Source organism: Eumetopias jubatus, unplaced genomic scaffold (assembly GCF_037043125.1).
Source record: "Eumetopias jubatus isolate StellerSeaLion01/CBP00866 unplaced genomic scaffold, mEumJub1_p1.0 scaffold_6, whole genome shotgun sequence".
In the NCBI taxonomy this organism is placed as follows: domain Eukaryota; kingdom Metazoa; phylum Chordata; class Mammalia; order Carnivora; family Otariidae; genus Eumetopias; species Eumetopias jubatus.
Genome location: NW_028274812.1, coordinates 50,219,992 through 50,235,746, shown reverse-complemented (window position 1 = coordinate 50,235,746; position 15,755 = coordinate 50,219,992). Strand labels below are relative to the sequence as shown.

The 15,755-nt window shown below is 37.8% G+C and overlaps 1 protein-coding gene and 1 pseudogene across 3 annotated transcripts in view; one reads left to right on the top strand and one right to left on the bottom strand.

The window, feature by feature from the left end:
* The window catches only part of REV3L (REV3 like, DNA directed polymerase zeta catalytic subunit), a 177,263-nt gene that overhangs the window by 122,848 nt on the left and 38,660 nt on the right, over positions 1-15,755 (bottom strand). For all 3 annotated transcript variants that reach the window (XM_028104163.2, XM_028104166.2, XM_088023889.1), the window contains exon 2: positions 2,165-2,354. In XM_028104163.2, the coding sequence (XP_027959964.2) occupies positions 2,165-2,354 (190 nt within the window). The remainder of the gene's footprint in view (positions 1-2,164; positions 2,355-15,755) is intronic.
* On the top strand, positions 13,557-14,119 carry LOC114209916 (divergent paired-related homeobox pseudogene; annotated as a pseudogene).

Below are 15,755 nucleotides of genomic sequence, written 5' to 3'. Positions count from 1 at the left end.
TTCTAGATAGAGCATAGTGAACAAAATTACAGAGGTAGGCAGGGGTCAGATCACACAGGCTGTGGTTAGAAGCTTAAATTCATTCCAAGAACAATATGAAGCCATTCAAGGATTTTAAATGATTTGAAGAGGATCCAATGTACCCAAAAAGAGTACTTTTGTGGCTCTGGAGCAAGACAAAAATAGAAGGAACTTTGATTAAAAAAAATACTGTGATGGTCCAGAGGAAAGCCTACATTAAGGTGGAAGTAGTAGAGAAACTTTAGATTTCATATAAACATATCAAACTCAAAATGTTCTAGTATGAGCTCCAAATCTTTCCTGCCAGCCTGCTCTACCTGCACCTTCCATCCTTTTAGCATCATGGACTCAAATTTTTTTAAGATTTTATTTATTTATTTGACAGAGAGAGACACAGCGAGAGAGGGAACACAAGCAGGGCGAGTGGGAGAGGGAGAAGCAGGCTTCCCACGGAGCAGGGAGCCCGATGCGGGGCCCGATCCCAGGATCCTGGGATCATGACCTGAGCTGAAGGCAGAAGCCTAACGACTGAGCCACCCAGACGCCCTGGACTCAAATTTTTATCGTCATCTTTGACTCCTGTCACAACTTTCATCCAATCAGACAGCAAAGCTTATTGACTCAAACCTCAGGATAGATCCAGAAGCTGACCACATCTCACTGTTGCCATTACTACCCAAATGCAAGTTACCATATTTTCTCATCTCACCCAGATTAATGAAACAGAGTCCTAATGCTCTCCCCTGCTTCTGCCCTTATCCCCCAATGATCTACTTTTCACAGAATTGCTAAAGTAATCCTTTCAAGTTTAAGTTAGATCATGGCTACTCAAATTTCTGCAATAGCTCAGAGTAAAGGAGTCCTCAGAACCCACTGCAGTGGTTCTCAAACTTTAGTGTGCATCAGAATCATTACAAAGGCTTATTAAAACACAAATTGCTGGGCCCCACCACCAGAGTTCTGATTCATTAAGTCTAGGGTGTGCCCCAAGTAAACTAAATAAGTTCCTAAGTATGTTAATCTGATTCCTCTGAGAAGTAGATGCCAATATGTGCAAGAAATTTATCAGGGGAAACACCTGCGAGAGAAAATGAGGAGGGACCCAGGAGAGACTGGAATAGCCACCAAACTTAGATACACGTCTGATCCCATGTGAAAGAGAGAGGGACAGAGGGAAGATCAGTAGAAATGTCTTCTATTGTAGTATGATTCTAATCAAAGTGCAGAAAGGCTTTCAGAGAGTTCTCAAGTGTCTCCCAGGAACAGGCCTGCATTAGTATCCTTACCAGGCTGAGCCACTGGCTGGAAGTAGCCGATGGAAAGCAGCTTCAGTTCATATGGAATGACAGACAGACTTCGGGGTGGTGGTGGGGCCATTGTTCAACTGCTCCCTGTATTTGGAGATCTGACACGTGCATTCTCCTAACTGTCAAATCAGGTACAGCTGATGGTGGTGATCCTGGAAACCACACTTTTAAAGCCACTGGCCAACATGGTCTCCATCGTTCACGTCTAACCTCATTTTGGCCTACTCTCTTTTTCCTCCAGTCTAGTCACCGCCATGTTATTCCTACTCCCTCACCGTCAAGTCTGCTCAAACGTCATTTACCTTGTCAGTGGCACCTTCCTTGATTACCCTAATAAAACTGCCACCAGCCCACTTCCCTACCCTAACTACTGATCCGCCATACCCTGCTCTACATCTTTGCTCCACAGCACTGTCATCTAATAAACAAATACGTTTATTTCATGTCGTATCTATTGGTTATTTTCAATTTCCCACTACTAAAATGTAACCTCCACGGGGGCAGGGATCTTTATTTTGTTCACCAATATATCCCAAGCACCTAGAATAGTGCCCAGCATGTGGAAGGTGCTCAATAAATATATATTTATATAAAATATAAAATTACATGAATTTCTACAGTTCTAAGAAGTGGAGAAATGGAAAAGGTTAAACCATCTATCTTTCACTGCAATAAAAATTTACTTTAAAAAATCACAGCATAAAATTTGCCTTACTTCCATTAGATTAGAAGTAAAAAAAAAAATAAACAGTATCTTTGAATCAGATAGGTTTTCTTTACTTGGAATGGTACTAGATATACAGATAAAGAAATTTAAAAAGTTAACATATACTTACATTCCTGATACTAATGACACTTTGAACACGTGCTGAGCAGTGGAAGATGGATTGCCTAAAGCCACATTAAGTGCTCTGTCGATACTGAATGCCATCTGAGAAAGATAGCTTTCTGGCTGCTGTCCATAACCATCGTATGGCACATAGAGGTAAGGAAAGATGCCATGCAGATGAAGACATGTCTTCTGACCTAAAATATAACACATCATAAAGTTTAGTCTTGAGATGCATTTTAAAATTTTAACATTACAAAGATCAGAATGCAAATCATTTAAATGTTCTAATGACAACACAGCTTATCTAGGATAAGAGTTGAAGAAAATTAACCCATAATTAAAGCCACCCATATTAACTACATTTCACAACAGACCATTTAGAAGCATTTTATAAACATAAGCATTATAGTATGATTGAAACAGCAGTTTTGGTGAAAATATGTTTGAATATTTTACCCTCACAATCTCACTGGTTTTATATACTTCACTGAATTGCCCTATAATAATATCACTTAGCACAGTATTACAAATCTTACAAAAACTCACTGTAAGTTTATTAAATAAAACAATGCATGTCTGTCTTGGCATAAAGGTTTTCAAACAAGAGAATTCCCCGAGACAGAGACTGCTCTGGGAGAAAAGAGAGGGTAAAAGCAGTTCCAGTATGTGGAATTTTGCTATAAGGGTATGGAGGCGGGTTTTGGGAAGGGTAAAAATGAAATTTTGCTATTAGGAAAAACAAAACAACCAAAAAAGTCAAAAACAAAGCAAAAGAAAACCTCTACAGATTTGTCCATAATGGACCTCTAGATATCTAAATTGCACATTCGGTGGAATGGGACGGGGGCAGACACAATCAGAGGTGAAAAAACAAGCATGCACACTTCCCAGGAAGCTGTTCTTAACGGCAAGGTGCAAAAGGGGTAAACGGTGCTGACCTGCCAAGAGACAATCAGGTACTGCTATGACAAAGAAAGTAATATGAGTAAGAAGCCACAAAAGTGCCACAGAAACAGTAATGTATCCATGACAAGGTTAAGTAACAACAGCAACAACAAAAAACAGATGCACCATTACTCTCATGAATCTGGCAGGCTGTACAGAAGTGGTTCCTGTCCTCAGAGCACTGTCCCTAGCTCCCCTTAGGTACATGCCATTTGTCTACTTCAAACAAGGAGAATGGCAGTGATGGAAGAACATATCCATTTTTCTCAGGCTGTCACTATCACTGTACTGCCCTGCCCACACAATCCTTAGGCTTCTTCCCCATCCCTTATTCCACTCTGCTTCACTGGGCTTTTTTTCTTTTTTGGTAGGAAGGTAACTGTTTGCTTATTATTTCCTATTTATAATTTAGAATGATTTATATAAAATACACAGAAAATAGTTCTATGTTCTGTTGATATCTTATATTTCACACTCTATAGTGAATAACATCAGTTTATCTTATTTTTAAGGTATAGCTATAACAGAATTAACAAATAAATCTGGAACAGTTATCCCATACAGTATAGCAAAATTGGATAGACCAATCACACAACGGAATAAGATCTATATACCCTCTCAAGTTCAGTATTCTGATTTCAACTACCAACTTTCACACTTCTGAAGAACTATAAATCGTGCTGCTGTTAGACCAGTTTCTATTTTTAGCAGCAGTTATGTTGCTTAATTTCAAAGGAATGGAAAAAAAAAACCCTTTCACCAAAAGCAAATTCTCTGATTATTTCGTTTCATTTCAAACATGGCACTATCTGCTAAATACTGCTCTTTCTTAATTCCTCAAATAGAAAAAAAAAATTGTAATGATGAGTCTTAAAATTATATTTAATTAATTTACTGATGATCTACTTGAATGCTTTTTAAACACCTCATGAAAAATGTTATATCCATTACCACTCAAGACATAAACCACAATTTGGTTAAGAGCAAGTGGCATGCTAAACCAGGGGGGTAAGGAAAGTGGGGAGACAGAGAAGTATCCTCTTTTAAGTCGACAAATAAATCTAAGACCAGTGATTAGAGAAGTAGTGTAATATTGGGGCGCCTGGGTGGTGCAGTCAGTTGAGCATCGACTCTTGCTTTCAGCTCAGGTCATGATCTCAGGGTCATGAGATCCAGCCTGGAGTCAGGCTCCACGCTCAATGCAGCGTCTGCTTAAGAGTCTTTCTGTCCCTTACCCCTGTGCATTCTTTCTCTCAAATAAATAAATAAATCTTTAAAAAGAAACAAAAATTAGTGTAACAGTATATTTTATAAGCAATTCTCTAAGCTCCTAAGATATTAATTTTATAGTCCATATATCTCAATAATGGAAATTTGGATAAATTTTACAAGAAATAATTATAAAATCTGATTTCTACTAAGTTTCTTTATAGGGAGCGTGTTCAAAGTTCACTGAATTTTTTAAAAATCCCCACTTTTCACATCTCCTGTGAAGCAGGGGCCAAAGACATTATCTTTCTATTTCATAGGCTTTAAAACTACAATAATCTATGGTGTATGACTGAGGAAAAAAGCAGAAATGATTTATTCAGCAGGCACTGAACTAAGTGCTTTACATATATTCATTTCTAAAACACTGAAAAACCTTGCAAGTATCACAAAGGTTAACTTTCCCAAATCACATACCTACAAGGTAATTGAATCAAAATTTAAAAGCAGATCAATAAAATCTAAAAATCAATGCTCTTTTCATTTAACCTTGCTGGTTCAATTTTTTTAAAAGTGAATGTTGGCTTTCTTAATTCTTAAACTCCTCAGTTTTTATTTTGTAATGTAAATGCCTGTTTTCTTATCTGACTCTCCCATTTGAAAACTCTTTGGAGCTAGTGCTGTGTTTGAATGATCATAATATCCCCAGGACCCAGCACAAAGCACATAATATGTGCTTAATAAATATTTAGTAAATGAATAAACTCTCAGCAAAATAGAGTAACTGCTTAAGGAGAAAGGAATGGTATAAAAGCCTTGAGTATCTGAAAAAACAAATCTATGAAAACAGAGGGACTTTGATACAACTAAGGATTACAGAGTTATAGGGGGACATAGGTGTTGGGAAGAGTCCCCAGCTTACTGCACTTTCCTTTCCTGAATAACCCAAAGTCCCAAGCAAAGCCGCAGTCACTACATCAACACAGATGTACCTCCCTCTCGTTCTCCAGCAGCTAGAGATGGCTCAGTGCCTTACCACCTTTCCTCAAGAACAACCTCCTGAAGAACACAGCACAAGAATTTTTGGCATTGCACTTAATGGCTTTAATACAGAATGAGTATCACAGAAAAGAAAATGATGAGAAACAAGATAAAATGAGAAACTCAAAAAGTTAAACTAGGAATCAGAAATGTGTAAAAATCAATGTGAGATTCCATTTCTTTTTGGCAACCGGTCTTCTATTATTGTAAAATTTGTAGTTCTGTAATAGCACTGCTTTATCTTGACAAGATAGAGACCACTTCTATAGACTTCTCTCCATCAGCTCTACCCCACACAAATGTGTGGGGCCACACATAAAGTCCCCTGAAGATAAGCTATTCTGCTCCATCCCCATCAGTTAGGATACAGCTGTGAGAAAACACCTAAAGTCAGTGGCTTAAGCATTCAATTAATGGTTTCTCTCTCATAATGTAAGTCCAGAGCTAGGTAGCTGGTACTGCACATTCAGGCTTTTGCAACATCTAGTTAGTTGCCTAGTGAAGAACTTGTGACTTCAATCCAGAGGCTTTTTCACTATACTCCAAAAAGCTCCACACACAGGATTCTTTTATAAAATTAGTGAAAGCTATGCTATTTTGAAACCTTGCTAAATGATTTGGGATTCTTAAAAGTTTAGAATATTAAGCTATGTCTAAGTAACATGTGGATCCAAAGAAAGCAAGCAACTGGCATTCTTTATGTCCCTAATTTCTCAATGTCCCCTTTTATTGCCAGGTCAAACTGAATTAAGGCAGCAAACTCAGTAGGAATAAAGACTGTTGTTGGGAGAATAAGCCTATACACACAGGTTTCAAAAATTTTTAAGAGTCTGGGCTTTCCAATTAGACTGATGTTGCCTAATTCAGAAACTGCAATAAAGGTGTTTCAGGAAAGCTCCACAGAAACTTGTCATAGCATAACTGCTGGCTTTTAAAGACACCATGACAAAACTCTGTGGAGGTGGCTACTTTCCAACTCCGCATAAGTAGGGCTTGTATAACTAAGGTAGGTGCCTCTGTAACAGCCAGTACTTGTATACTGTGAATCTAATCTTTTACAGAATTTAGATGTACACTAAACATTAAATCCTCTGTATTCCAACATTTCTTATGTCATTTTCCCACATTTTCTTCTGCATTTTAAGTGCCTAGGTTTGGTCTCTTAATTAAATTGTGCATCTAAAGTCTTATTAGTTTATCCATAGAAAAATTACCTATATTTTTTGTAGATACATTTTTGATAAACAGAAACACTAACAAGTACCATTCCTCTAATTCTGAGGTCTGCAAATTTTTTTCTGTAAAGTAGCAGATAGCAAATATTTTAGACTTTACGGGCCATACTGTGTCTGATACAACTACTTAACTCTGCCGCTGTAGCCTGAAAACAGCCACAGACAATACGTAAGTGAACAGGCATGGCTGTGCTGCTGCAGTAAGATTTCATTTATGAAAACAGGCAGTGGGAAGGATTTGGCCCCTGGATAGTAATTTGCCAATCCCTGCTCTAACCGATTAGACTTCCTCATCTATAACAGAAAAGCTTAATGTCTTCTTTTTTCTTTTTAAAATAAGCTTACTGGTCACCACAACCAAAATCATGCTGGCCTAAGAGTATCCTAGGAGACTGAAAAAGAAATGCTTATTTTGAAACTTGTAACCCTATCTCCCAAATCTCAAACTCAATATACATAAGATTTTAAATAAAACTCTACAGAGCTATCAAATAGAAAAACTTGGTATATGAACAGGAAAATCTGTATTTATGGAATTTTTCATATTTTCTTCTTAGAATATCTTTTTAAGTTTTATATCACTATCATTACCTCAATCTGTATCCCTCCAAGCAAAGTCTTTCTTTGCTTCTCTCTAAAGTTTTACTTTCTTTCCCCATTCCCACAAAACCACAAAATGAACCAAGCAAAACTGTTATAATCATCTATTATCATCTAAGAAAAAAACAAGAATGTACATAAAGATTTAGATATTAAGATGCTAAGACAGTATTACCAATAGTTAAAAAAAATTGAAGGTATTATAAATTTCCAAAAGTAGGAGATTAATTATGATATATCTACATCATGTCTATGGCTCTCATACCAATTCTGCTTACTGCCTGTTTTTGTAAATACAAATTTATTATAACACACCACATCCATTTGGAATGGTCTATTGCTGCTTTGCTACTGGCAGAGTTGAGATACAACAGAGACCTTCTAGCCCCCAAAACCTAAAATACATACCAAATGGCCCTTTACAGAAAGTTTGCCAACCTCAGCATCAGATGGTGTTGAAGTAAATTTCCTGGCATGAAGAGATGTTCATGATATATTTATTTCAGGTGATATTCAGGTTTATTTCAATTATAAAAATATATAACACATTAAGTGAGATAATGATTTGATCATTTTCTTTTTGCTTATATATATTTTCTAAATATTATACAATTTCTGTAAGAGAAAAGGAGGAAGAAGTCATCTACTTCTAAATGACCCAGAAATTCAAACAAATAAACAAAAAACCACCACCAGGTGCCTGGGTGGCTCAGTCGGTTAAGCATCTGCCTTCGGCTCAGGTCGTGATCCCAGGGTCCTGGGATCGAGTTCCACGTCGGGATCCCTGCTCTGTGGGGAGCCTGCTTCTCCCTCTCCTTCTGCCTCTCTCTCTCATGAATAAATAAAATCTTAAAAAAAAAAAAAAACCACCACCACCAACAAAGTATAATAATTAACTTTACAAAGGGCGTATGTATCTAACTTTCTGCTAAACAGTTTCTCTTCATTTTCTCCTTTGTAAATAATTCTTTGGGGTTTCACATTTATTCATGCCATTTTATTTCTTCAACTAAAGCATACATGACTTTATTTAGAATCATTGGCTTTGGGGCACTGGGTTGGCTCAGTTGGTTGAGCATCTGACTCTTGATTTTGGCTCAGGTCATGATCTCAGGGTCATGGGATCGAGCTTTGCATCGGGCTCCATGCTCAGCATGGAGTCTGCTTGCCCCTCTCCCTCTGCTCCTCCCCTCACTCTTTCTCTCTCTCAAATAAATACATACATACATACATACATAAATAGAATCTTTAAAAAAAAATCATTGGCTTTAAGTTACCAACCCCACATTACTAAGAGAACTATATCCTTCAAGCACCAGATGTTTCAAAGGTCTATTTATACATTTGTCTAATATATCTTTGTATTTCCAGTGCTAAACACAATTGGTTTTTTCACTCATAAATGTAGGCATAACTTCTCTATTGTTCAAATACTTTGTGAAAGTCCAGCATTAGGTGTTAGACTATATGCTGCTCATAATCACAGTCTCTGAACTTATGAACTTTTTACATTCTACTCAGAGATAAAGATGAATAAATAGGCAATTACAGTATGGCAATTTTATATCCAAAAGTATCTAACTCAGATTTGTGAGAATACTGAAAGGCTTCCCAGAGGAAGCAACAGAAGAGCAAAGAGAGAATGTGGTATATACAAAAATCTGAAAGCAAATGAGAACATGCATGGTCTGGGAACAGGAAAAATGTAGTTAGGAAGGAGCAAAGAGTGCAATGGAGAGAAAGGCAAAGTGTGCATGTGTAAGTGTGAGTGTGTGTGATTGATTCTGTGATCTGTGTGGATTTACATTTTATAAAGTTCCCTTGTGAGCCCACTGTGGGAGAAGCTAGGGACAGAGCTTTAATAGGAAAATATGTTTAGGAGGTTGCTGGAGTAATTCAGAAGAGAGATGTCAGCAGAGATGGAGAAAACATCAAGAAGGACTTACGGCACAGAATTTAGAGGTAACTGGAATTTGGGAGTAAGGTAAAAGAGAAAGAACCAAGGATGATGCAAATTTTTGGTTTAGGCAACTGGACAGATGTGAATGTCAAAGAAAATTGAGAAAGAAGAGTAGGCTGATTTCTATTTTGAACTTGTGGAATTTTACATGTTTATAGAATTTCCAATGGAGATTTACATTAAGCACAATTAGGTACACAGATGTTGAGCTTGAGAGATCTGGGTAGAGAAGAAGACAGATTTGGGAGTCTAACAGATGGGTAAAAATGCTCGCTCAAGAGAATACACAGACTAAAGAAGGGGCATAGGTCAGAAACTTGAGGAGTAGTAATATTTAAGGGACGAATAAAGGGTTTTGATTTATGTGGGATATGAGAGAATGAGCCCCTGAAAGGGCTGCCAGGCAAGAAAGAGAAGTAACAGTGAATACTTGAAAATATAAGCATGTTAGTCATGGAAACAGAAAGTTCCAAGGGTCCATGAGAAATGTATAAGAGAAACACAAGCAATGAGAGGCTGGATCAGAAAATGGGAGAAGGATGTAGATAAAATATACCGAAATAGCAAGGAACACTTCAGAATGGCAGAGGAATAACCTTTAAAAACCTGCTCCTCCATAAGAGCAACAAGAACACAGGCAAATTCTGTCAAAATAAACTTTTTTCAGCGTTTTGGAAATAAATTAAAAGGCTTGTGACAATCCAACAAGTGTTTATTCAAGAAAACCAGATGAATCTTAGCAAGAACAGGAAGGTTTGTGGTATTCTAACTTGCCCTAATCCAATCTCCTCTGCCTCCCCTCACCATCCCCCCAGCTCCAGAGTAGCTATGAAAACAGATAGCCATGCAGGCACTGGAGAGACCAAAATAGATTTGCAGTTCCCCAAAAGCCCAATTACCAGAAAACTGTCACTATTTGACCTGCCTGGTAGCTCACTAAAAAGTTCCATTCACAGGACTTAATTTGATCAGACTCAGAGCTCACTCCTTGTGTATAGTCCTATCTGTAGCATCTTTATGGAATACAATCAGCAGCAACTGTTTAACATCGCAGTTGCCTGAGGGAGTTTTACCAGCTGCAGCTAACAAGAGGCTGCACAAAAGACTCAAAAGGAAAAACTGAGGACTGAAATATCCATAAGAACTTGAAAGGCTCTGACATAGTTCTGGAAATTTAGAAGGTTATGCACATGTGTGGAGCTGGGTGCATGCTCAGCAAGAGCTGAGAAGGCCCCAATCTTTCACTATGGCTGACCTTGAGGGTCTGCACCAACACAAGAACATACAGAGCCCCTCAACAAAAGGTGGAAGGAGACCTATTAGCTCAAGGCATTTAAAGGAATCTCTGGTCAATCATTAACTGACCAATAAACTAGCTGAGCAGGGACTTCAAAGAATAGAGACTGTACAGAATTAATCCATGAAAGTCACTAAAGAAACAAACAACATAACCAACAACAGAGCAGTAATAAATCTTGGGGACAGGGAAGAATATGATTTCTTAACTGTCAAATTACTTAAAATGTCTAGTTTTCAACAAAAAATAGTAAGACATACAAAGAAAAAGAGAAGCATGGAAAAAAGGAGTCAATAAAACTGTCTCTGAAGAAGTCCAGACATTCAATTTACTAGACAAAGACTTTAAACCAGCTATTAAAAATATTTCAAAGAACAGGGGAGCCTGGTGGCTCAGTTGGTTAAGCAGCTGACTTGGTTTTGGCTTAGGTTGTGATCTCAGGGTTGTGAGACTGGGCCCTGCATCGGGCTCTGCACTCAGTGAGGCATCTGTTTGAGATTCTCTCTCTCCCTCTCCCTTTGCCCCTCCCCCAAAATCAATAAAATCTTAAAAAAATTTTCAGAGAACAAAAGGACAAAATTCTTCGTGTCTGAAGAATTAAAGTTTGAGAATCATGTCTTACCTAATAGAAATGTAAATGAATAGACACAAATTATAAAAAAAATCAAATAGAAATTTTGGTGTTGAAAAGTGCAACAGAAATGAAAAATTTACTAAAGAGGATCAAGAGCACATTTGAACTGGTAGAAGTATCAATGAACTTGAAGACAGGCCAGTTGACATTCTCCAATCTGAGGAACAAAAAACAAAAAGAATGAAGAAAAAAAATAACAGAGGCTCAGAGATTTATGGGATTCCATCAAGAATACCAACATATACATAATGTGAGCTTCAGCAGAAGAGACAGAAAAAGAGATGGAAAGAATATTTGAAAAAAGAATGGCCAAAAAAACTCCCAAATTTGATTGAAAACATTAATTTGTGTATCCAAGATCAATAAATTGCAAGTAAGAGAAACTCAAAAGGGATCCATGCCAAGATGTATCATAACCAAACTGCCAAAGACAAAATCTTGAAAGTGACAAAAGAAAAGCAATTCATCATGTACAAAATTTTCTCAATAAGGTTAAGAGCTGACTTCTTATTGGAAACCACGGAGGCCAGCAGGATGACACAGTCAAAGTGATGAAAGACAAAGATGGTTAACCAAGAATTCTATATCTAGCAAAACTACCCTTCAAAAACAAAGGAGAGCTGGGTGAGGTAGGAAGGAAGAAGAAATTAAGATGTTCCCAGCTAAATGAAAATTGAGAGAATTTGTCACTAGCAGGGCTGACCTATAGGAAATACTAAAAGAAATCTCATTCCAGGCTAAAATGAAAGGACAATAGACAGTAGCTTAAAACCCCACTAAGCAATGAAGAGTACCAGTAAAGTAACTACACAGGTAAATACAAAAGATAATAAACATGTATAATGCCTTCTCCTATATCATTTAAGACGGTGCAAAAAGTAGTAATTATAAAATTGTGTTGATGGGCTTATAATGTGTAACGATGTAATTTGCATGAATGATGTTATAATGGAGCAAAGTTTTTATGTACTACATGCATACTGATATTGTGGGTTCAGTCCCAGATCACTGCAATAAAACAAATATTGCAAGAAATTGAGTCAAATGAATTTTTTGGTTTCCCAGTGCATACAAAAGTTATGTGCACACTATAATTGTCTAGTAGGTGTGCAATAGCATTGTTTAAAAAAATGATGTACGCACCTTAAAAAATATTTTCTTGCTAAAAAATGCTAACCATCATCTGAGCTTTCAGCAAGTCATAATCACTGATCATAGGTCAACATAGCAAATATAATAATGAAAAGTTCAAAATAATGCAAGTCTCCAAAATGTGACACAGACACTAAGTGATCAAGTGCTGTTGGAAAAATGGTGCTGACAGACTTGCTTGATGCAGGGTTGCCACACACCTTTAATTTGTAAAAAAGACAGTATCTGCAAAGCACAGCAAAGTGAAACACAATGAGGTATGCCTGTATGAAAATTAAACTGGGATTAATCCAACTGTCTTAAATTAACATGTTAAGTGTAACACCCAGAGTAACCGTGAAGAAAATAACTAAAAGAGAGAGAAAGAGAGAAGTAGGGAGGGAGAGCAAGGGAGGGAGGAGGGAAGAAAAGTGGAGTTAAAATAGTATACTAGAAAATATCTATTTTGTACAAAAACAAGGAATTGTGGATCACTGCATCGAAAACTGGTGATCTACTGTATGGTGACTAATAAAACATAATAAAGTTAAATTAAAAAGAATATCTATTTAGCATAAAAGACTATAATAAAGGAATAAAACAACAAAAGAGCATAAGATACAGAGAAAACATTAACAAAATGGCAGATATAAAACTACCCAGAACTGGTAGGTAGTCAAAGGACACATTATATCTTGCCCTATAGATCTCAACTCAGTAGGGAGGATCAATTTTCCCATTTTACATTCACCAGTACAATTTGGGGTACTATGCAAAATGAGAACTTATAGAAGCATCATAAACCAAAAAAAAAAAAAACCAAAAAAACAAAAACAAAAACAAAACAAAACCAAAAAACTGAGGACTAGAATCCTTTGCCTCAGTCATGTCTTAAACATGCTCAATATATTTCCTTGAATTAATTAACATACTCTATTACCAGAAGAATCATCACTGAGGAAATAAGAAAAAGGCTGATGTGAAGTATTGTTTGAAGAAAATAAAAAATATGATTAGTATTTAGATGGAAAATACTGTAACTCCTATTCTCGTTTGTTTTTTTTTTTAAGATTTAATTATTTGACAGAGAGAGCGAGAGAGCAGAAGCAGGGGGAGCAGCAGCAGGAGAGGGAGAAGCAGGCTTCCCGCTGAGCAAGGAGCCCAATGCGGGGCTCGATCCCAGGACCCCGGGATCATGACCCGACCCGAAGGCAGACGCTCAACCATCTGAGCCACACAGGCGCCCCACTCCTATTCTCGTTAAGGACAAGCTCCCTTGCTATTTCAACTATATACACCTTCCTTTACCTACAAAAGTAAGTGCACAACGCTTGACACAGGACCAGAGCATGGGGATCCAGCTAGATGGGATGGCAGGCACAGGGGACCTTCCTAAAGGAAAGGATCAGAAACATTCACAAAGGAAACGAACCATGTTCACTGAGAAACAACTGGCAGATTTAGAATTCTTGTTCAGCAAGAACCCATACCCCGCTCCCAGCCTTCAGAAAGAAATGGCCTCAAAACTGGAGATACATCCCACCGTACTGCAGGTTTGGTTCAAGAACCACAGAGCAAGAGTCAAGAAAGCCAAACAACAGCAATTAGATGGGGTGGAAGTCAAGACCAGCTCTTCCAAGAGACACATGGATGCCGCTCCAGGAGCCCCTGATGGTGCCTACCCTGCTTCCCTAGTTTATACAGATCACCCCATACCTTCCTTCCAACTCAGCATATGCTCCAATTTTAAGGCTCTCTCAGACCATCCTTCTGGCCACAAAATAGTCCATTTCGGCTGCTGCCGAGATCCTAACATCTACTCCCTATGTCCCATTACGGAATCCCAAATTCTTTCCACAAGGTTCACTGCTAATTCTTTGGGTTCTTCATCTCCACAAAGAACTTAGTGAGCAAAGCCAGACACAAAAGGTCACCTACTATAACGATTCTCAATGATTCCAGACAAGAGACAGAGTCAGGATCTACGCAACATGGAGGCATTTCAGAAACGGGCTTCGTGGAAAAAAAAAAAAAAAAAAAGACCCACAAGTGCCCGTGGGGTGGAACTGAGTGGCAAGAGTCGCTCAACAAACTATTGCGATGGGGATGTTTCATGTTGTAATTCAGATGGCAGGAACCTGCATGTATAAATTCATCCAAAGACACAGAACTGTAATATTGTATAACATACACCACAAAAAAAAAATCATGTGACAGGACGGAAGCATCAGCTAATGCCACTGGAAGTAACCATTTTGCAATATATAAATGTATCAAATCAACACATCATACACCTTACACTTATATCTCAGTAAAGCTGGAGACAATTTTTAAATTATATCTCAATAAATATATACAATGAGACTAAAAACAAAACAAACAAAAAAAAGGTAAGTGCACAACTTGTTTCCTCATTTATGTCTTCAGAGGACTTACATAAATCTATTATGCATAGATTTACACTGTTCACATACAGTGGAATCACATCATATGTGCATTTTATTTACTGGGTAGGAATAAATCAAGGGGGATGGGAAGAGACTCAGGCAGAGAGAGAAAGAGATCAAGTGAATGAATATGAGAATGCAATTAAACAGTGCCAATGTGCCCAGTTAATAAATTTATGACCTAGTGCCATGAGATAGGGTATATAAATGTTACTCCTTAGTTTCAGTAAGTGGAAGAAGCATCTCCTATTGAAAGAGCCAACTAAGTGTGATTCTTTTTAAAAGATACAGTTCATGGTTTTTCACAAAACATGGCCCTGATTGTGGGCCAACTATTTCAACTAGAGCTCCGCTGAGGAAAAGTGATTAGTGTGTGTCTGTAAATAAGGAAAATTAAGCTGCTGGACTTACTGAAAGATAATGTGGAAGAATTCATGCAATTTAAGAGACTGTCAAGGGAAATTCTGCCTAATTCTAAAAAAGGTTTTAACCTCATACCTTTGCCTCAGAACCTAATTCCCATGTAAAATGCAACTTCACTGTTTGTCTCCATACGTATAGCGTGAGTTCCATGAACTCATGCCTCATGTCTTCTTATTCTTCCTATTCTCAATGCCTAGCAGAGAGCCTAGAATACAGTGGGTGTTTCATCCATGCTGGATAAGCATGTGCGGTATAATATACGTATTTGGTCTTTATGTCTCATTCCCGGCATAGAGCTCCTAAACTCTTGGTATTTCCTGACTCATAGGAGTATCTTTTGCCACTCATATGAAGCCCTTTCTATCATAACTGAATTTACACTAATGAGGTACTCTTGATGGGATCTTAGATAGCTTCAGAATAGGGGGCTGGTTGCCAGAGGAATCAACCATATCATTACAGGCTTGGAATTCTCAACCCCACTCTCCACCCGCCACCCCACCTCCAGAGAGGGTTAAAGGACTTAAGATTTAGTTCAGTCACCAATGGCCAATGATTTAATCAATCATGCCTTTGTAATGAAATTTCAACAGAAACTCTGGAACAATGAGGTTTGGGAAAGCTTCCTGGTTGGTGGTACATCCAGACTCCGCAGAGACATCTGAGTTCAGGA